Genomic DNA, 21,485 nt, shown 5'->3' with positions numbered 1-21,485 from the left:
GTAAGAAGTCAGTGGAGAATCACTGTGCCTCAAATTGTCAGGAATTTCTGGATCTGACCGAGGTTATGTGCCTTAACCCAACTTTAACAGTGTCACTGGCCAGCCCTGGTGAATTCTATGCTGTTGTACTATGTACTGCTGTTCTATGTACTCAGCACAGGTGCTTTTAAACAAGAGTTAAACTCTCTTCATCACCTTTTCCAGTGCTCAGCTCCAAGCAGCTCCTCACTCACCTCCCAGGTGGGATAAGGAGAGAGACAGGCTTAACTTGTTTTGCTTAAAAGAAACTGTAAAGTAGTTCTCTTTCTGATGTGAAGCAGTTTGTCAAAGGCTACTTTGAGAGCCCTGTTTCTCTCTTCCCATGAAAAACATGACTTAGTGAGGTAAAAGGTGACTCTTCCTTGGGCACCTTCAAGGCACCCCTTGCTACCAAAACTTGTTCCTATGCAATGTTACTTCCTGCAGAGCAGCTGGGAACCTGCCCCAGAACTCTTGTGATATACTGTGAGCTGTTTTCCTGAGTTGTCTGGTAGCCCAGAGGACTTGTTTGCACTTCCTTCTCCATTTAAGAGGCTTCTTCTTGAAAAGATACACTGCTAGAGATGTCACGTGGGCCGTTACTCTGCTGCTTCATCTGTTCTGTGCTCAACCCAATGCATGGTGCTGCTGTTCTTCCTGCTCTCCTCCCACCAGAGCTGGCTTCCTACTGCCACTGCCACATCAGAAAAGTCATACTAAGGCAGAAGGAGCTGCTTTGCCTTTTTCTTTCCAGGTTCCCATCTGTGCTGTTTCTCCTCTTGCAGCTGTCTTAGGGTAAGGTTTCATGTGATGGCATGAGCCAGCATAACAGCCAGTTGCTGCCAGGCAGGGCCAGCTCCCTCCCCATCTCCTTCCATCACCTCTGCTGGCTACACCACATGCTGGGCTCCTCTGAGAGCCTTTCAGGAGGTAAATGGGCACAGGAGAGGGCCCTTGCACTGGCTATGCAAGGCCAGCAGTAGGCCAGCATGACCAGCAGCCAGGACCAGCTGTGAGTAGCTCTGCTGGCTCAGCTGTGTGTGAGCCTCCAGTTCAGCTCTCTGCTTTTTGCAGGTACTCATCTCTCTCCATGCAAAACTGTCGCACCTTTGGATCAGCAGGCTTCTGTAGATGCTGCGAGTTCAGTCATGCAAATAGAAAACTCTCCTCCAAACAGAAAGAGCAAGTAATCTGTTCTCCATCTTTGAAATGTACTTATTCTTACGAGTAAAATAACTTTGTGCTTGGGGATCCCATTGAAAAGAGAGACCAACCCAGCTATTTTATTTTTAATCCAAGTTAAACCTATGCAGGCACTGGCATATCCCTTTTTATAAGAAGAGTCATTCTATCCGATTTTACTCATCCCATTACTATCTGTTCCATTCAGCCTACACATTTCCTTATGCAACCCTTCAACAATGTCAGAAAACTTCAGTGCTGAATCACAGAATCACAGAATTTCCCAAACTGGAAGGAACCCATAAGGAAAATCACATCCAACTCCTGGCTGCACAGGGGACCACCCAAAATGTGCTGTGGTGGTGAAGATGGTGATATAGCAAGCCTTCTTGGAGAAGAAAAAAGATTGGCCTTCCAACACTGTGGGGAGAAGTGTTGTCACGCTTGACAGCTCATTTGCTGCAAATGATATCTTAATACAAGTATGTTTCACAATATGCTAATCTTAAATCAAGCATCTAATTATTAAGACTGATGTAACACACCTGGAAACACAGAACAGTAATTACTCTTCCTAGTGCCACTAGTTCAGGGTGTTTTGAAATGAACAGTGACATGGAAGAATGTGACAGAATATGTTCACAATTCCCAGTGAGTAAATCAGATAATGCCATCCAGCCCAGTGTCCCCTAGGAAGTGGTCACATATAACATAATATATCCAAATGTATTCAGAATTTGCAATCCAGAAGGAATTAATACGATTTTCTAGTCTGAATAGGCTGGATGGAGTTACAAGTTTGGGTTTTGAGTTGGATTTTAAGTGGATCCTGAAGTACTTTGTGGTGTGGCCCATACCTGTGAACCAGCACTGCTTGAGAGTCAAAGGTCATCAAACTGAAAAACCCAACAATGTTGGTCGTGGTGGAACTACCTCTTCAGAAACCTTTGGGAGGAGAATGATCACGTTAGCAAAGCACAATCATTCAAAAATACCTAGGAAATGAAATCCTACAGGATGTTGACACTAGAAGAAGTTTCTGATGACTGAAAGCTCAGCTCTGATCCCTGAAGACTTATTTAGCCAGACTTGACATTCAGGCCCAGAAGACTGTGCCAAGTCGTGCAAAAGCCCAGGACTTCATTTTCAGTCAGCCATTCCTATATTACAAGTGCACAAATGCCATTCTAGGCTGACCTAGAAAGAATTACATGACACTAATATTGTAACACGAGTCCATCTCCAGAAGCAGCCACACAGTTGAGGTTTTGTCTGCAAGCGCTCGGCTCCAAGCAGCTCCTCGCTCACCTCCCAGGTGGGATGAGAAGAGGGACAGAAAGGCAACTTGTGGGATGAGAGGAAGGCAGCTTACTAGTAAAGCAAAAGCAGGGCATGCAAGCAAAGCCAAACAAGGAATAAATTCACTGCTTCAGCCATCTCTAAAGAAACAGTACATCATGAACAGCAGTTTCTTCACCATCATTGCTGACGTCCCCAACTTCCTTCTTTCCTTCTTCTTTCCCTACATTCCTTATTGCTGAGCATAACAGAATATGGTATGAAATATCTCCTTGGCCAGCTTGGGTCAGCTGCCCTGGCTTTGTCACTTGCTGCTTGGCATCCTCAGCTCCTCGCTGGCAAGGAAGGTGCTTTGCTACAAGAAGTAGAGAAGTTCTTGGTCTGTGCAACACTTCTCTGCAACAAATAAAGCACTGGTATGCTAGCACCACTGTTTTCAGCAGAAATCCCAAACCTAACTCTATCCCACGCAAAACCACGACAGTCTGATTTGTCACATTTTTAAAGCTGAGGTTCAGAAGTCACAGTGCAGTAGTTTGTTAGCACTGGCATGCAAAAAGCTATCTGACATAAGGCAGGAAAATCCAAAGCTGTGGTATTTTAGCTGTCTCCAGGGCTTCAAATACAGCTACAAACAAGGATGAAGAAAAATGTTTGAGGAAAATACTTCGAATGCATCACAGTCAATATTGGATATCCATGTCGGTGAGGTCAGACCATTAACCATCATCGCATCAGAGAGTGTTACAAACACTTCTCAGACATGTGCATGGTCCAAATCCTTTAGTGATAAAAACCAACCTGTTCAGATTTGAGGAGAGGATAAATGATCCGACCCTGGTGCATCGCTCTCCATCAGACTTCTGGAGGGGTCGCAGGTTGCCTCCAGCCCCCCTTGGCTGGATGGAGTCAAGCAGCAGCTGCACAGAGTGTGTGGACGAAGGCAGTGCACACACGTGCACTTGGACAAGTGGAGCATCCCCTAGGACTCCCACTGCTAGCAGCAGAGGCACCCATTTATTTTCCCTTTCAGCATCAGGTGTGTTCTTCTCAGCCATGGGAAACCAGCAAAGAAAAAAGAAAAAGGTTTTTGTCAGATGAAATATTTCTCCTCTGGTCATTACCTGGCATTACTAGCTCTTACTCTTAGACAGTAACTCCATGAAAACATGTGTGCTGCTCTTGATGGTCTCCAACACCCATGCTGACTGCCACACAGTGCTCCTATGCCTCGAGCCACTCATCCTGCAGTTTGCTCTTCCTGAAAGGAACACCACCACCTCCCAGCTCACTGCAAGATCAGCTCATTATCAGGCCAGACTCAACATGAGAGTAAAACAGTTTAATTTGATCAAAGCAAAGCATTAAGCAAGTATAAAGTGTTATCATGCTTACAAAGAAAGGCAGAAAGCAGGCTGTCTTAGCTGTGTTCTCTTTCTCTTTAGCTGTCCTCCCTGCTTGGCAGGGTATTAGTTCTAATAACTTCTTTTAGCAAGGGATCCTGTTCCCACCTTTCTTGTTCCATTTGCACTGGGAAACGTTTTGGTTGCTCTTGAAATGTCAAAGCACATAGCTGTACAGAGGTAAGCACCTCTGTATCGTGCTGATGTTTAACCATTCCCTGCACCACTTTTACGTCTGTAGGAGAATGCTAATAAGGTATTTTTAAATGTGAGCTGTTTGAGCAAGGAGACCTTAACGTGCCAGTTTTTGCTCATCTGTCTACCCCTTCTCTCAAGGGCCAAGCACTTTGCAGCCATCATCATGGCGCACACACAAGGAGCCCTCGGGGACAGCACTTTCTGATTTCTCTTTCTGGAGACAATAGCTTGCAACAGCAACTTTACTCCAAGCTGCATAAAAATGTGCCACTTGCACACTCTAAAACGCCTGACCTCTGATATGGTTCTGTTCCCACCAGCCATGGGATGCCCTCGGTATCTCAGGGCTGCACGACTGCTGGTACAGAGGTGCCTGACCCCACAGGATACGTGCCAGCGGGGCTCGCTCACAGCACACCAGCATTAAAGTTCTGTGGGATAAGTGTGCTTCAGGAGGAAATGGGAAATGTCAGACAGTCACCATTGCAATTAGCCTCATGGTTTCGTTTCAGCTTTTTGTCCTTTCCCTTCTCTTGTTCTCCCTTGGCAATTCTTACAGATTTCTACTTCTGAGATTGGTGTAATTATGGGCTAGCAAAAGCATAGGTGGTGTTACTCCAGCCTTCATCTCAAAAATTCAATACTAACATAATATAAGGCAAGTAAACAAAAAAAAAGGAAAACTTTTTTTTTTTACTTAAAGAGTTTTTTGTCCTTCTTGCACACGAATCATTCTTGCTTAAGGGATCAAAATTTATAAAGCAGCAGATCTCTGTCATACCAAAACTGCAGCTTGGAGTCAAGTTTTGTAGCCCTTGGATTAGGCTGTGAGAGAAGCAACAGGCAAGAAAGGAAATGAGGAGATGAGCTGGTCTCTCTATTGGATGGAAGGCACAGGGCCAAAAGCTTCCATGTTCTCTGAGTAGCTTCATCCAAGCGGAAAGTACCTCAAGAAACCTCCTGTGCTCTAAGTGCTCCCTTCAGTGCTGGGCAAGCGAGGCCAGGGTGGACCACAGCTGTACTTGCTGCACTGCACACCAGCCAGCTTCAGGAGCAGTGAGCAAGCAGCACACGGTGTGCGGGAAAGGTAGACTTGCTTTGGGCTGGAGGCACCTGGATTTCCTGCTAAATGAAGTGTTGGCCCTCATGGCCTGTGCTGAGTGAGAAGCCGGAGAAATAGGACCATTCTTCCGATCCCTTGGTGTCTGTGTCCAACACATGTCCTGAATGAAGAAGCACATGGTCCTCCCTTCATTCTGGCTTCCCAGGGAAAATATGAGGCAGGTGGGGTCACAGCCGAGTCCAGTTGTGAGGTGGCAGGTGTCCAGCAGAGTGACGTGCTCCTTCACATTTAATCTCATAATCTCATTCACATTCCTTCACATTTAATCCCACCTCAGAAGAGGTTGTCCTTGCACTGGTGATGCTGCTGTGGCAGACATTTCTCAGGGGCCATCTCCCATGTGCCATTCTCAGCTTTGGCAGAGTGACTCTCACAGGCCTTTCTTAGCCCACTGCTGGGGTGAGGAGCGAACAGCAGACATTTCTGGGGTGATACCCTGTGTGTGCAGAACGAAGAACTCCCATGGCACATCCGTGTTCAGAGTGTGCTGGTGCCACTATGGAGCTGCTGGTTCAGCCTCCAGAAGGGCTGGGAGAGATGAGCTACCTCATGAAGGCTTCACTGCATGAAGTAGACAGGGTACCCATCAGCTTGGTCTCTGAAGCCGGAGCAGGAGTTGGGAAGGCCAATGATTTGGAGGAATATCTCCATTGCAACACTGAGGCTTGGCATGCAAGGCCATGAGGCTATTGCAAGGTTTTTGAGGAAGCCACGAGGAACCACATCCAACCTGCATGGCAAGTAAGCAATGCAAGATGTAATGCCACCAGCAAGCTGCACACACCAGCACAGAGGAAGGCAGAAGCTGCATGCCCTTTAGTTTTACAGCTGACGGGCACCAAGTTGCTGCTGAAGGCAATGACTTGTTGCCTTTGCAGGACAGGGTGAGTAGGCCTAGGAGCAGAGAGGTGTCCTGGCTCTCACAGCCTGGCCTCTTAGCCCAAGACAGGTCTTCCCTATGCCCCGCTGCATCTGTGAGTAGGGACTGCCCAGCAGAGTGAGAATCCACAGAGTGGGAGCCACGTGTTTCAGAACAGCTAGCCACCCACTGCTCTGGATAGTTTAGGGGCTTTCCTCAGTGATTTTTTGCTGGTTTTTGAATAAAGCTGCATCCTCTCTCTGTTAAAATGATATGTTTCCTCACATATATAATAATTTCTCAAACATTGCAGCAAAAGGCACACAAATGTCATGTTTACACTAGATCCATCTTCATTTCAGGCAGGTTACAGGAAAACCCTGGGCTTGCTGCAGCCAGGGGTAGCCCTCTCTCTTCCCTAATGAAGCTGTATGTTTTGAGAGGAAGGCAATAAGACTCCCACAGCATCTGTCAGCACTGCACCGCACAGCCTGCTGTCTGCAAAGCAGCAGGAGCACTCCTCCCTCCCACAAGCTCAGACCATTCCTCCTTGCAGACCCAGTGAGCCAGCACCCTCTCTTTCCCCACAAAGGACCTTGTGCTGCCAAGGCCCCAAAAATGTAACCTGGCACAAGGCATTTGTTAAGAGCCTTCAGTTTTTGAAAAAAAAACGTGTCGTTTCCTAATAACTGATGTAGTTTTATACCTAATAACTGATGTAGCATGGGCATCTTCTGATGTGGATCAGCCATCTTCTGATGGTCAGGCAGACAGACATCCTGTGCTTTTAGGATTTTTCCCTAGGTAGCACCTATTGCCTATGGAAATGACTTTGAAGAGTACTGACGTGCCCATGAAGGAGGTTTTGCCCACATTGCAGTGCAGACAGACTACCGCACCAGTAAGCAAACACCTGGCAAGCTGCTCAGAGTAACACAATTGTGGAAAGGGCATTTCAGCATCAGCTGCCCAGGAGATCCTGCAGGAAATCAGTTTTGCTCTTTTTCCCTGACTAGAATGTGTCTAGAATCCTGTACACTCCAGTAACACTGCAGAGCAGATTGTGATAGACCACTTGTATTATTAACAATTCCAGCAGCAATTAAAAAAAAAAAAAAGAGAGAGAGAAATTGAAAATAAAGTAACTTCATCTCAGCACCCATTCCATGTACCTTTTCCAGCTGTTAGCTTAATGGTGCTGCTTTTCGTCCTAAAGGATGCACATGAAACAGACACTCATGTTTCCTCAGTCAGATAATGCCCATGTGCATGTGCAATTTGTAGGGGATGCATCAGGTGCTGGAAATATCAGGAAATATCCCAGAGTGCAACCAGGTGTCTCAGCTGGCAGCCAGGAGATGAGTTTCATATCTACCTACAAGAAAGACAGTGAGGCCCTAGAGTGTGTCCAGAGAAGGACAACAAAGCTGTGAGGGGTCTGGAGCACAAGTCTTATGGGGAGTGGCTGAGGAAAATGGGATTGTTCAGTCTGGAGAAGAAGAGGCTCAAGGGAGAACTTCTCACTCTCCACAACTGCCTGAAGGGAGTGTGTGGCGAGGTGGGAGTTGGTCACTTCTCCTGTGTAACAGTGATAGGATGGGAAGGAATGGCTCCAGGGGAGATTCAGGTTGGATATCAAGGAAAATTTCTTCTCCAAAAGAGTGGTGAGACACTGGAACGAGCTGCCCAGGGAGGTGGTGGAGTCACTATCCCTGGAGATGTTCAAGGAACTTTTAGGTGTGGTATTGAGGGCCGTGATTTACTGGAGAATATTTCTGGTATGTGGATGGTTGGACTGGATGATCTTGCAGGTCTTTTCCAGCCTTGATGATTCTATGATTCTATGATTCTAAGCCTTATCGCTGGGACTTTGCCAGCAGTCATCTGGACGTTGAAAGCTAAAGAAAGATTAGAGACGGTGAGAGGATAGAGAGCACAATACATTTCCATGATTCCTATGTGGGCAAGCAACCATGACAAAAGAGCATGGTGCAGAGCCCAAACCGTTGGACAGCTAAAACACGTGATACGGAGTTGCAGCAAGCTGCCAGGACCCTCACAAGATGCAATTCTCACTGGAACCCTGTGCAGTAGGCCTAGGTCATACTCAGTTCAATCACAAGAACAAAACGGTTAAAAAAAAAAGAAAAAGTCAATTGCAGTAATGCTTAACTTCAAGGAGACAAATCATATTTAACAAAGTACTTGCATTAAAAGGCACTACGAAAAGGACGGAACGATTTCCACTGGGATAAAGAGGCTTTATGGACACTGCGTCAGAGGATAAAAGGAAAAAATGTACTCTAAAAGATTCTTAAAAGGAACCTAAAAAAGCCCCATTTGTGTTTTTAAAACAGTAAAGGGGACTATTAGAAGTTCAAGTAAATACGTTCCATGGGAGAACGGAGGATGTCTCCAGTGAGAGCAATACAAAAAGGATGAACTCTGGCAGACTGAAAGGGAAACTGCCCTGGAACTCGAAGGCACATAAACTATAGGTGCCTTTGCTGGTGTTCATGCTCACTCGCTCGCACACTCACTCACTCACTCACTCATCTTACCAGATGGCAGGCCCATAGATCTGCCTTAAATGAGCATGCCAGCAGAAGAAAATTGGACCTAATTGGTAGGAAAAATTATTAAGAATAGCTGGGGCTCTGTCAGGGAGAATGATGGATTTCAGGTGTGAGACTTCATGCCATATTCAAGGTGAGGATGCACAATGCACATGCACAAGTGGGAATTACAGTGGGAGGACCATCTTTACTCAGTGGGACCATCACTTCTAATGCATGTGGGAAAATCACTTCTATACATGTTGTGACTTATGGTGTTCAAAATATTTGTGAGGTAGGACAAAAAACCATAACATAAATAGTGAGGTGAGAGGATTTGTTGGTCACGCAAAACTATCCAGAGTTATCTGAACTAAACCCAACTGCAGAGAATGGCAGAAGGATCTCAGTACTGGGAACTGGAAAATGAATTTGGGTGGGAGCAGGCAGGGTAATTCACATGGGGAAAATGATCCTAACAACACAAGCAGACATAACAATGAGCTCTCCGTTTTCTGTCACTATATGAGAAAGATGTTACTGTGTTTTTGAGCAGTTCTTTGCAAACATTGGTGTAATGCTAAGCAGTAAAGAAACTGTTGGTAATTACTAGGAAAGGAACAGAGAATAAAATAAGGTACATCATTATGCTGTGAATTTATGATATATCCTCTTTTCATGTGCTGTCATCTCATCTCAAAAGATTGTGGTAGAAATGAAAAACAGATACAGAGAATAATCAGGATTTGCTGTATAGGTCTGCTTCATATAAAGTATTAAACAGAATATGATTCCTCTCCTTGGATAATAGATGACTGAGGAGAAATATGAGATAGCTCTACAAAATTGTGTGCCGCATACGAAAATTTATTCACTGTTTCTCACAGTACCAGGGGTCACCGAATGAAAGAGTCAGAGAGCAAGATTAAAACAAACAAAAATGAGCACTTCTACACGCAGCGTGTGCTGGAATGGTGGAGCTCATTGTCAAAGGATGTTGTAGAAGTGGAAACCCTAATTCCTTTAGTGTGAGATTGTCAGAGGTCAGAAGGTTTTATCAGGGAAAATGTGAAATTGGATAAGACTGTCCCTGAGCCAGACTCAGTTCACCTGTTTCTTTTTTATTGAGTTCTTACGAAGAAATAAATGTAGGCAGAAAAAAAAGAAAAAAAGAAAAAAAAAAAAAAAAGAGAGAGAGAGAAAGAGAGAAAAGAAAAAGAAAAAAGATAAAAAGGGATTTCAGAGATTTCAGAGCACAATTACATGAGAAGAAGCATCAAAACCTCCAGGTGACCTGGGACTCGTGAGGAGATGAAGCTGTGACTGCGCTTGGCTCCTGGATCCCTGCAGAGCCATGGCGAGGATCAGAAGGCCATTTGAGGCAGAGTTCCTATAAATGGGGCCACTCAGTCCCACCTGCCCATAGCTGTGGCCCAGGGCTGTAGAGGTGCTGTTTAAGGCCTCCAGTGCTTTGCAAGATCTGTAGTGCACTCATCAGGCTCCTGAAACCTGGATCCAGAGCTGCCATCAAGTGCCATCTTAGTCAGTGCCTTGTTCCACTTTGTGTAGGAGCCGAGGAACAAGGTTAAAGCATTTCACTTCTTTATCCCTGTGCACTATGGCAATGCTCCCTAAGGAAAACCTTACACTTCCAAGTTAATTGGTATAGATGTTTCTAAAGTTTGGTACTACAAATCAAGCAGGAAATTAATTTCAGAGAGTGGGAGCCCCTACTTTCTCTCCCTCTCCAGCCAATTTCAAATGCTCCGCTCTACAAGTTTCTCTTCTTTTCAATTACAGTTCTCCCACGGTAGTAAATAAATTTGTTTCAAGCACACACGCTTCTCTTCTTTTCAATTACAGTACCCTCGCAAGTAATCCAATTTCTTTTAAGTCTTCAGTTCACATCCAACTTGCTTTCCAACAAATGTATATATCAAGTAGCAGAAATACCTTCCAGGCTCTGTCCTTACATTGAGGTTTTGGAAGGTGTTTTTTGTCTCTGTTACCTCTGAACTGGCTGAAAATTCTTCCCAAGTTCAGCAAGGGGTACATAGACCAAGTCACTTGCAGGAGTGCTGTGTGTGTCACTTCTGTTCAGGCCATCTCCTTCAGTCCCAGTAGCTGCCTTAATCCAGCTGCAAGAGTGATGAGAGTGCTGTGTGTCCAAACTCCAGCCTTACGATGGTGGAAATGCACTCATTTTAAGCTGCAGCAACAGCTGACACAGCAGTGAAATCCTCTGAAGGCTCCATCATTTGCTGTTGCAGTCTGATGTTTGTCTCCCTTGCATTTTCACTGAGCATTAGCAGACATGCAGGATAGGGCTGTAAATGCATGTGAGAAGTAGATGGCCATCTGAAGAAGCTGAAGGTTGAGGAGTGCCCTGTTGCTGAGGCTGGGACGATTTACACAGCCCCAGAAAATATTACTCCAGGATCCACCAAAGGCACCAAACGAGGAGGCAGGGCAATCTGCCAGAACATGCACTCTGTCTGACCTGTGAATGGACATGGGGCTTCAAATCAAAGTGACCATTTGGGTACCCTCCACTTGTGCCATATTGAATATTCAAAAACTGAAATCTGGGCAAAAATGTACTTAACTTCATAATAATAAGGCCCTCATCTAAGCTGCCCACATAAGGATAAGGGCTTCAGACAGATAAATGATTTGTGGTTCACACTTAGCATGCCACACACGTGGTTGGATTCTGGCAGAGTAAATTAAGCTGGCTGCATTAGCAACCCAATGAACAGGGAACAATATGTTTCTGATGCTACAGCCACCTGTCAGCGGATGGGTAGAGCAGCCAGTAATCTACAAAGACCCTCCAAAGAGCTTTCTTTTGGTTTTGTTCATTTCATAGAATCATAGAATGGCTTGGGTTGGAAGGGACCTCAAGGATCATCGAGCACCAACCCCCCTGCTGCAGGCAGAGCTGCCAACCTCCCCATTTAATACTAGACCAGGCTGCCCAGGGCCCCATCCAACCTGGCCTTGAACACCTCCAGGGACAGGGCATCCACAGCCTCTCTGGGCAGCCCGTTCCAGCATCTCACTATTCTCTCTGTAAAGAATTTCCCCCTGACATCCAACCTAAATCTTCCCTCCCTCAACTTAAAACCATTTCCTCTTGAACCACAGAAGGCTGTTGTTTGGAAAAAGTTAGAAAAGACCTCTAAGATCATCCAGTCCAACCATCCACCTGTCACCAATATTTTCCACTACAAAACATTCCTCAGTTCAACATCTAAACATTTCTTGAACGCCTCCAGAGTTGGTGACTCCACCACTTCCCTGGCCAGCCCATTCCAGTGCATAACCACTCTTTTGGAGAATAAATTTTGCTTAACATCCAACCTGAATCTCCCCTGGCACAACTGGAGGCCATTCCCTCTAGTCCTATCAGTAGTTACATGGGAGCAGAGACCAACTGCTCACCACAACTTCCCATTCAATCACGGCAGCAAAAAAAGCATAACCCATCCTTTTGTGAGATCCATGAGAGGGTTATGCAAGGGACGGCCTGAAATTGCCTTACCACTGCTGCTTGTGTCTGGGATCAGGCTGAGCATGCACACCTCCCCTTTCCCACCCTGCTAGACAGACTGGCTGCAGTGCCTTTGGTGGAGAGCCACTGCTGACTCCTGGTGGCCATGGGAAATGGATGTCCACACTCACTCTCATTTAGACATTAAGACAGGAAGAGTAACTCTATTTTCATTCTCCTCATCTAATTGCAGTTCATTTCCTTTTGGACGTGGCTTTTATTTGCACCCCACTAACAGCCACTTTTATTTCCTTAGTCTGTATCAGATGAGATTATGCCTTTTTTTCTCCGCATTTCACTGTAGCTGTAGTTCATTCAGCAGATCCCTAATTCGATTGCTCTGTTCTGGGATCTGACCACAGCATTTGCTCTGCCTCTTGGCTGATACCATACTATTTCTTTCCTTACAAAAGTTGTTCTCTTTACTTCCAAGCTGTTCAGAGAGGCCCGTATGTTCCCTCAGTCCACGTGCAATAAAGCACAGCAGATTACTGTTTAAAAATTCTCTCTGCGGTCCTCCTTGCAGTGATGCCATTCCCACTGACAATACAAAGTAGTCTCGTGGAGAAGGGCTCTAGAGCAGCTGTGCACAGTGGCAATGGAAGTGCAACCAGAGGTCGACTCAACCAGTGCATACCACATGCAGTGTTCTGCAAGGCAAAGCCTCCCACTTTTACATGCTGCACAAGGCACATGCTGAGCAGCACTCCCCTTCCCACGAAGCACAACAATTAAAATCCTTCAACGATACCTACGTGCTCCAAACCCCTCCTCTAACCCTTTGGAGCAGGCAAGGCAGTGTGTAGGAGTTCACCCATCTTTCTCCTCTAGCAAAAGTGGGGCTCGTTAAATGCCTTCCGCACTTTGCTTTTGTCCCTTCTCACTTCTGTGTCAAACACTCATTCTCACAGCCTTCTACCCATTTGCTGATGGAGGCTGCTGTTACAAAGGCATTTTGATTTTACTGCACCAGTGCAGCTCCTTGAAAGCCTCAGGAGTGGAGAACATGGGAGTGATTGGAGTTTGCTTCTGATGTGACATCTGTATTTTTTCCCTACGCACTATTTTTATCATTTCCTTTCTCCTCAACAGGTGTTTGCTGTCTTTATTCCCATACTCCTCAGCTGTCCTGAGCAAGAGGTCCCCTGTGTGTATCTTGGTTGTCTCACCAAGCAAGCTTAGTCCAAGGGTTGATCTCATTCCTCTGTCTTTATGTTCCATAGGATTACTCCCTCAGCTGCTCTGCCTTTTTCTATTGAGGCCATGACAGGCTTAACCTCAGGCAGTGTACCAAAGACCTAATAAACTGAGCTCGTTATTTTGGGCTCAGCGCCACACTGACCTGGTTACAAAGCTTCCCACTTGGTGCTTATCTGGCCAGACATTGCTATTTTTTATATTCTACCAAAGTAACAACCACCTTGAGCAAAACTATGAGATGTGAAGGGCCCAGTGGGAAGCTACAGTGTGTCCCATCATTGAGGTTGTGGATGCCCCATCCCTGGAGGCATCCAAGGCCAGGCTGGATGTGGCTCTGGGCAGGTCTGGTTGGCAGCCCTGCACATAGCAGGGGGATTGAAACTAGATGATCACTGTGGTCCTTTTCAACCCAGGCCTTTCTATGGTTGTATGATTCTGTGCATGTGGAGGAGTCCAGCTGCCCATCTCCTGCTGCCAATTCCCCAGTGTGCAGGACTTGTTGCATTAGATGTGCTGCCATGAGTGGCAGGCTGGTGAAAGAGTGCTAGAACAATTAATTTATTTTTCTGATTTTGTTTGTTTGTTTGCTTTCAAGTATGCAGTTTTGCACAGGCTGGACACAAAGTAAGTACAGAAATATGCAAGGCTGTACTTCTGAAAGTGTGCATTACCAATTCAAACTTGTACTGCAGGTAGGCACTAGCATATAAGACAGCAAATATTACTTTTTAATTCTAGTTCTCTTTTGTTCTCGGGACTTGGATGTTTTGCAAAGCAGTGCTTTTGAACATGTGCATTTGTAATCCAAACAGCAGAAACTCCTCAGTGATTTATAGCTTGATTATAAATATTAACCTGGGGTACATCTTCGGACTGCACAAAGATGACAGCTTGTTAAAGAAGTTTATTAGAAAAGACTCAGAGAAACTTTTCTCGAGGAATGTGAATGTGAATCTGAACACGGATCAAGACGTGAGCACAGCCAGATGCAAGATCAGTGTTTGGAGAAGTACATGTTTGCAAAGGGGTTCCCATCCCTGGAGACGCACAGGGTCAGGCTGGAAGGGGCTGAACATCCTCATTAAGCTGTAGGTGTCCCTGTTTGCTGCAGCAGAATTGGACCCGATGACCTTTAAGCGTTCCTGCCAACTCTAACGCTCCTATGATTTTCTGATTTTGCTATGTTTCAAATTATAGTCAGCGCAGAGCGGAGGAGCTGAGGGGAGGCCTGATGGCGGCTGCAGCTCCTCACAGGGAGCGGAGGGGCAGCGCTGAGCTCTGCTCTGTGTGACAGCGACAGGGCCCGAGGGAACGGCATGGAGCTGTCAGGGGAGGGCAGCTGGGGGTCAGGGAAAGGGGCTGCACCACAGCGCCGTGGGCATGGAGTGGGATGCACAGGGCTGTGGGCACGGACCCCAGTGCCGGAGTGCAAGGATACTACCCTCAGACACAGGGTTTGAACACCGGCTGGTGCTGTGTGGGGCCAGGAGCTGCGCTCAGTGGTCCTTGTGGCCAACTCAGGATCTGCCATGATTTTAAGATTCTGTAAGTAGTGTGTGAAATGTTATTCTGTAGGCTTGAAGAGGGCTTGTGAGGCTTTTAAAACGTTTCAGCAGGTCTAATGATGCAAATAACAAGATATTTTTAAAAAATACCTCTCTTGTCACTGGTGGTTATGTATGGAGAGACATGACCTCTGTCCCTGGAAAGGCAATGGAACACCTTGTGCTGGATGTCATCTCCAGACAACTGGAAGAAAAGGAGGTTATCAGGAGTAGTCAGCACGGGTTCACCAGGGGGAGGTCGTGCTTGACCAACCTGGTAGCCTTCTATGATGTTGTCTCTGGCTGGGTGGATAGGGGGAGAGCAGTGGATGTAGTCTACCTTGATTTCAGCAAGGCATTTGATACTGTCCCCCACGACATCCTTATAACAAAGCTGAGGAAGTGTGGGATAGATGAGTGGACAGTGAGGTGGGTTGAGAACTGGCTTACTGGCAGAGCACAGAGGGTCGTTGTTGGTGGTGCAGAGTGCGGTTGGAGGCCTGTAACCAGCGGTGTTCCTCAGAGGTCAGTGCTGGGTCCGGTCTTGTTCAACATCTTCATCAATGACCTTGATGAGGGGATAATGGCCACCCTCAGCAAGTTTGCCGATGATACGAAGTTGGGAGGATTGGCTGACACGCCTGAAGGCCGTGCTGCCATTCAGCAAGACCTGGATAGGCTGGAGAGCTGGGCAGAAAAAAACCAGATGAGGTTTAACAAAAGCAAGTGTAGAGTCTTGCATATGGGGAGGAATAATTGCATGCACCAGTACAGGTTGGGGGATGACCTGCTGGAGGGGAGCTCTGCGGAAAGGGACCTGGGTGTCCTGGTGGACGACAGGTTGGCCATGAGCCAGCAGTGTGCCCTTGTGGCCAAAAAGGCCAATGGCTTACTGGGGTGCATTAAAAAGAGCGTGGCCAGCAGGTCGAGGGAGGTGATCCTCCCCCTCTACTCTGCCCTGGTGAGGCCTCATCTGGAGTACTGCATCCAGTTCTGGGCTCCCCAGTACAAAAAAGACAGGGATCTCTTGGAAAGAGTCCAGCGGAGGGCCACGAACATGGTGAAGGGCCTGGAGCATCTCCCCTATGAGGAAAGGCTGAGTGAACTGGGTCTGTTCAGCCTTGAGAAAAGGAGACTGAGAGGGGACCTGATCCAGGTCCATAAGTATCTAAGGTGTGGGGGGCTGAATGGCGAGGCCGGACTCTTTTCAGTGGTGAGTGGAGACAGGACAAGGGGAAATGGACACAAGCTGCAGCATAGGAAGTTCTGCACAAATGTGCACAAGAACTTCTTTACAGTGAAGTGACGGAGCACTGGAACAGGCTGCCCAGGGAGGTGGTGGAGTCTCCTTCTCTGGAGATGTTCAAGACCTGCCTGGATGCCTACCTGTGTGACCTGCTGTAGGGAACCTGCTTTGGCAGGGGGGTTGGACTCGATGATCTCTGGAGGTCCCTTCCAACCCCTACAATTCTGTGTGATTCTGTGATTCTGTGATGACCATACCTGGTAAGTATAAATTCTTAATGTAGTGAAGTCAACACCTTACGTCAATTGCCCATCAGTGGTGCGATTGCATCTGTTAGCTCCATTATTCTTGCAGTTGTGTTGTTCGTACATAGCTGAAATTACAGGACAAACTGAAAAAGGTTAAATTCTAATTAAACATAAGAAAACCTTTTTCTCCCATGCCACTGGTGTGGGTCCTAACGGTGGCCTACTCCTAAGGACTGAATCTGCCAGTCTCAACCATGTTGTGATTTGGTGACTCCCTGTCTCAAGTTCTACCGAAAATTTATGTGAAAATTTAAAAACAAGATTTTAGATGGCCTCTGCCGTTGTCTCAAAAAGTACCTGTATAAAAGCAGGCTGAGAATTCTTGCAATTTTTTATGTATAAAGAATTGCCATTGCGTGATAGTGACAGGACAAGGTGAAGTGGTTTTAGACCAAAAAGAGGTGAGATTTAGGTTAGATATTAGGAGGAAATTATTGACTTGGAAGGTGGGGAGGCGCTAAACAGGTTGCCCTGTTCCTTCAGGTGCTCAAGGCCAGGTTGGATGGGGCCCTGGGCAGCCTGAGCTGGTGGGGGGCAGCCCTGCCCATGGCAGGGGTTGGGGCTGGGTGGGCTTTGAGTTTCTTTCCAATTCAAGCCATTCTATGATTCTGTGATTACACATCTCAGCCTTTGTCTGAGACGTTTTCTACCACAGACTTCTGCCCTTTGACCTGTCACCATTAATGGGAGGCACCTAGCAAACTCACACAGTATGTCTAAGTCATGCCTTCATTGATCTTCTACACTGAATTAGAATGTAGTACTTTGTTTCCATTGTGCCTGACAAGAAATAAACACCTTGAAATCTCTACTAGTGTGTGGCTGAACACTCAAATGAAATCACAAGAAGTGCTTTTTAACATAAAATGTTCAGTCTTCTCTTTGAATTTGAAATTCAGTGTCTTCCGAAGCATTTTAAGGTAAGAGACGTGAAAAGCAATTGAATAAAACCAAAGTGTATACATTTTTGAAGATCTTGCTTTACAGACCATAAATCTTGCTGTGTTAGAATTCTGTACCTAAAATTGTAATGTAAATGGACACGTGCAAATTTTGTTGATAACCCAAAGAAAAAATCCTTTAGGAATCAGGTTATAGCCAAATACTTCTGATAACATATTTACTGTAACTTAGTGATGCTCTGATTTATTTGAGAAGCATAAGAAAGCACATGCGTGCAGCAAGCTCTGCATATACAAAAACAATATTGTTGTTGTGTTAGTATGATGGCAATGGCGCATGCCTCTGGGCACCACATAAACAAATCAAATTGTGGAAGAACAGAGCCTGGATGCAGTTATTCAAGCACATGCAAGTTATGTGCATGCCAGAAAGAGTGCCTCAGGTGAGAGTCACCTTTCCTTAATTGCCTTGTTTGTCCCCAGAAGGCACTGAGGAGTTTCACTGGACTGGCCAACAACGTGCAGAATGAGTGTGCAGCTGCCAGTGCAGCTCAGTGAGAATGCAGCTCTCCATCTCAATACACCGCAGGTATATTATATGTAGATAGGAAACCATTTACAGTGTATTTACAATATTGATTTCTCTGCAGTCTGTATCATTTTAAGCAGAGAAGTTCAAAGGTGAGCACAATTTCCATGATCAGACAGACAGTACTTGCAACCTGTTTTTGGAGTTCAGGGCTGACAGAACCTTTAAACCCAGTTTATCTAGTGTGTGATTCTGTGATTCAAGGACAACTGACTCAGCTGGCCCCATCTGCTTCCACATACTGACAAAATTATGAAGTTCTACAGTTGCTCTGAGAAAGACTATGGTGAAATGTGGTTTAAAAGCTATTAAGGACATGTTCAAGCATCCAGTAAAAATATCATGTCTAAACAGAACATTCAGATACAATGTAATATGTTTATTTTTTGAATCCAAATGGTAAAGGTCCCTTTTTAAACAAAACAACAGAAAGAATAATCAACACAATTCAGAGGGCTTATCTCATTTACCATATTCTTCCCACTCTTCATTTATCATATCACAAAGCAGCAACTTATATTATTAGTGCTTATATAGTGCACTTATATGAGTTTTGATTTATGTATTAAGCTTTAAATACAACGTATATCTATGAGCATAGCCCAGAATACACAACATTACATTTTCAAAGCGTATGTTAAAAAAAGGACAATAGATGTATATCCAAGACGGTCAAACTCAAATATTTTGACTTGCCAAACTCTATAACAAGTAACAGTAATTTTAAACTGCATACAAAGCAGAACAGTGCCAACATGCCTCCGGTCTGTGAGCTATGGTAAAATATCAAGCATACATATAAAGAAGAGAAGCAAAAGGAAAATGCCACAAATTCAGAACTAACCTGAGGCACAACCTGACTGCACAAAGGCAACCCACCTTCCCACTCTATAATGCCAAGAGCCCAACAACAGAAAGCACTTCTATGCTATAGCAAAGTGAAACATTAACTTTCCCAAATTTTGCCTCTGCATTTTTAAACAACTTGCTCAAAAATGTGAAGATGAACACCTAATTATACTGAACAAACGTACAAACTAGAAAGTCAGAGAAACTCCATAAGATTGCCACTTTTCAACCTTGCATAGTGATAGTTGGCATTGATATTACTACCATAGCTTCAGCAGAAGATATGGAAAAGGAAAATCTTTACTTCTAAGTGATGCACATATGTAACATTTTCTTCACAAAATTCATTTAAACATAGTTTTAATAAAAGGGAAAACAGCTCTAAAAAGAGAGAAGGAGAAAGATAGTGTTCACAAGCTTAGAAATAAAAAAATACAAAACCGGAACATTCCATAAAAAATGAAAATAACCATTCCATCATAACAGCACCTACTTCATCACTAAACAAGCCCCATACATGCAACAAACTAAAACTATTGTATAAGGCTGTCAAATGAAAGGTTTACCTTTTATATAAACAAAGTGTAAAAATAGCAGTAAGTTGCAATTTTCAAATGTAATGCTATGTGAAGATTTTGTGCCCCCAGATTCATTTGGTAGCAATTTCAATATGAGCGTGATATAAAGGCCGTTGATCTAGGAGCCATGGTACAAATACATTGTGCCTAAGACAGTATTGTCGTACCTCTGTTCAACTTTAACAGAATTGGAATGCTCAACGACACTACTAAGTTCAGGGATGCTTTCAGCAGTATCCCCAAAACCGTGGTAGTGTCCATAGTGCAAAGTATCTCCAGGGTCTTCCACCCACGAGGGGCGGTTAGAAACGCAGCTACTTGGGCTTCCGTTCAGATGGAGAGATCCACACATATCAGTGGGATTATTCATGGCCTTTTCTGGCTCCTCGGTGCCATTACTGGTATGAATTCGATGCCTACCGGGAGAAGTTACTCCAGGAATTATTCCAGTAGGTGTTAATGTTAAACATTCCTCTTGCCTGGCATCCATCCCACTGAGCTGTTGTGCGGCGGTGAAATCCAAATGTCCATTGATGGCACATCCATTTGTCAGTGCATTCAATATGGAGCTACTGCTATTCATATCTGCATTAAGAAATACACCTGTCACCAAAAATTAAGAATAAATCGAAATACATCAAAACGTCTCCACTACACTCCACTGATTTTTAAAATGTTTCCACACACAACTGTGCCAATAAGCCTGCCCTTTCCTTATCAGTAACAGGATACGCAGTTCGTGTTTGTGGGAGCTGGACTGAGGCATGGGTTTTAATGTCAAAAATGCAACTATCTTACCTACATTCAATTATATTTGTATTAATCTTTCAAAGACATCGTGAGTTTTTCAGAAATTATTTTCTGTAAGTGTAGCAGGCTGCATTCTGGAACAGCAGTTTGAGAAGTGGAATAAGACATCCTTCCATCTTCACTGTAATGCCCCCTTGGGTTCTAAGATTGTAAATATGCAATAATGGAATATCTGTGACAGGGTGAAGAGTTGCCTTTTTTTCAAATATTATTTTCTGTAGTAATTAGTCTGTGACTCCTTTCTTTCTTTTCAGTGGTCACTCTTACAGCACAGAATACACTGAAGGAGGTCGAATAGAGAAATGTTATGCTGGGATGCTAATATAAAATGTGTCAAAGTGCTTTTATTTAGAAAGTTCTTCAACTCATCTAGCAGCTTGCTAGATGAGATAGTGAAGTTTATATTAATGAGTTTATAGTAACACCTGTACAATCCACATGCAAAAGGCCATGCAAAAGGCCATACAACAGCAACAGCAGAGTGCACAGAAGACTAAAAAAAAAAGATTAATAGTAGGGAACAAAATTCTAAACGTGTGCATGCAAAAAAATAGACAACTGTTTTAAAGCAACTTCTGTTGGATTTAGTAGTTTAGTACAATCATTATTATTTCCATCAACAGAATTTCATCAGCATTTCTGAAATGCATTTTTTTTTTTGCAGTGGTACTCAAAAGTACTAGCTCAACAAACTAGCAGAATACACTCTGCCTTAAAATGCCTGCAGGTAAAGGACAATCTAAAATTTATATCTGTATTGGTAAAGAATAGTGAGGCAAGTGTAGAAACTACAGGTCTATACATCTACATGTAAAGATTTTATGTCCTGTTGTTGTTCTTGGATATATGCACATATGTTTGTGAATACATAAATGCATAAACCTATGTGCAAAACAGGACTGCATTGAAGTTGCATTTCCAAATCGAGCCAGTAAGTTAGTCTGCCTGCTGGTAATTTTCTGCATTTAAAAACAACTGGGTTCCTGTTTAAGTGACACGAGTACCACTGTTTGACAAGGAAGAACCAGAAGCTTTGGTTATTGGTCCATTGCATGGATATGTTTTGCAATATGGATACACTGATACACAAAGCCAAGAAATGTGTTAATTTTGAACCTCACTGTGTATACTAACCGGAGTTTCCTCTTTCATTCCCTTCATGACGTCAACAGAACTCACTAACAACAAATTCTTACTGAAAATGAAAAAAAAAACCCACCCAAACCCATCGAGACACCAAAGCTAATATTTCAGTGATGAAAACGCACA

The 21,485-nt window shown here is 44.5% G+C and overlaps 1 protein-coding gene across 2 annotated transcripts in view; it reads right to left on the bottom strand.

The window, feature by feature from the left end:
* Nucleotides 1-18,343: 18,343 nt before the first annotated feature.
* The window catches only part of ANKRD10 (ankyrin repeat domain 10), a 34,188-nt gene continuing 31,046 nt past the window's right edge, over nucleotides 18,344-21,485 (bottom strand). The window contains exon 6 of one of the 2 annotated variants that reach the window (XM_042866355.1): nucleotides 18,344-20,009. In XM_042866355.1, the coding sequence (XP_042722289.1) occupies nucleotides 19,525-20,009 (485 nt within the window). In that variant the 3' untranslated portion in view covers nucleotides 18,344-19,524. The remainder of the gene's footprint in view (nucleotides 20,010-21,485) is intronic. The other variant, XM_042866356.1, reaches the window with a different exon arrangement.

Source organism: Lagopus leucura, unplaced genomic scaffold (genome assembly GCF_019238085.1).
Source record: "Lagopus leucura isolate 7727_CA_CO unplaced genomic scaffold, USGS_WTPT01 Super-Scaffold_100001, whole genome shotgun sequence".
In the NCBI taxonomy this organism is placed as follows: Eukaryota; Metazoa; Chordata; class Aves; order Galliformes; family Phasianidae; genus Lagopus; species Lagopus leucura.
Note: the sequence above shows the minus strand (reverse complement) of the source record. Positions and strands in the feature narration are given on the sequence as shown.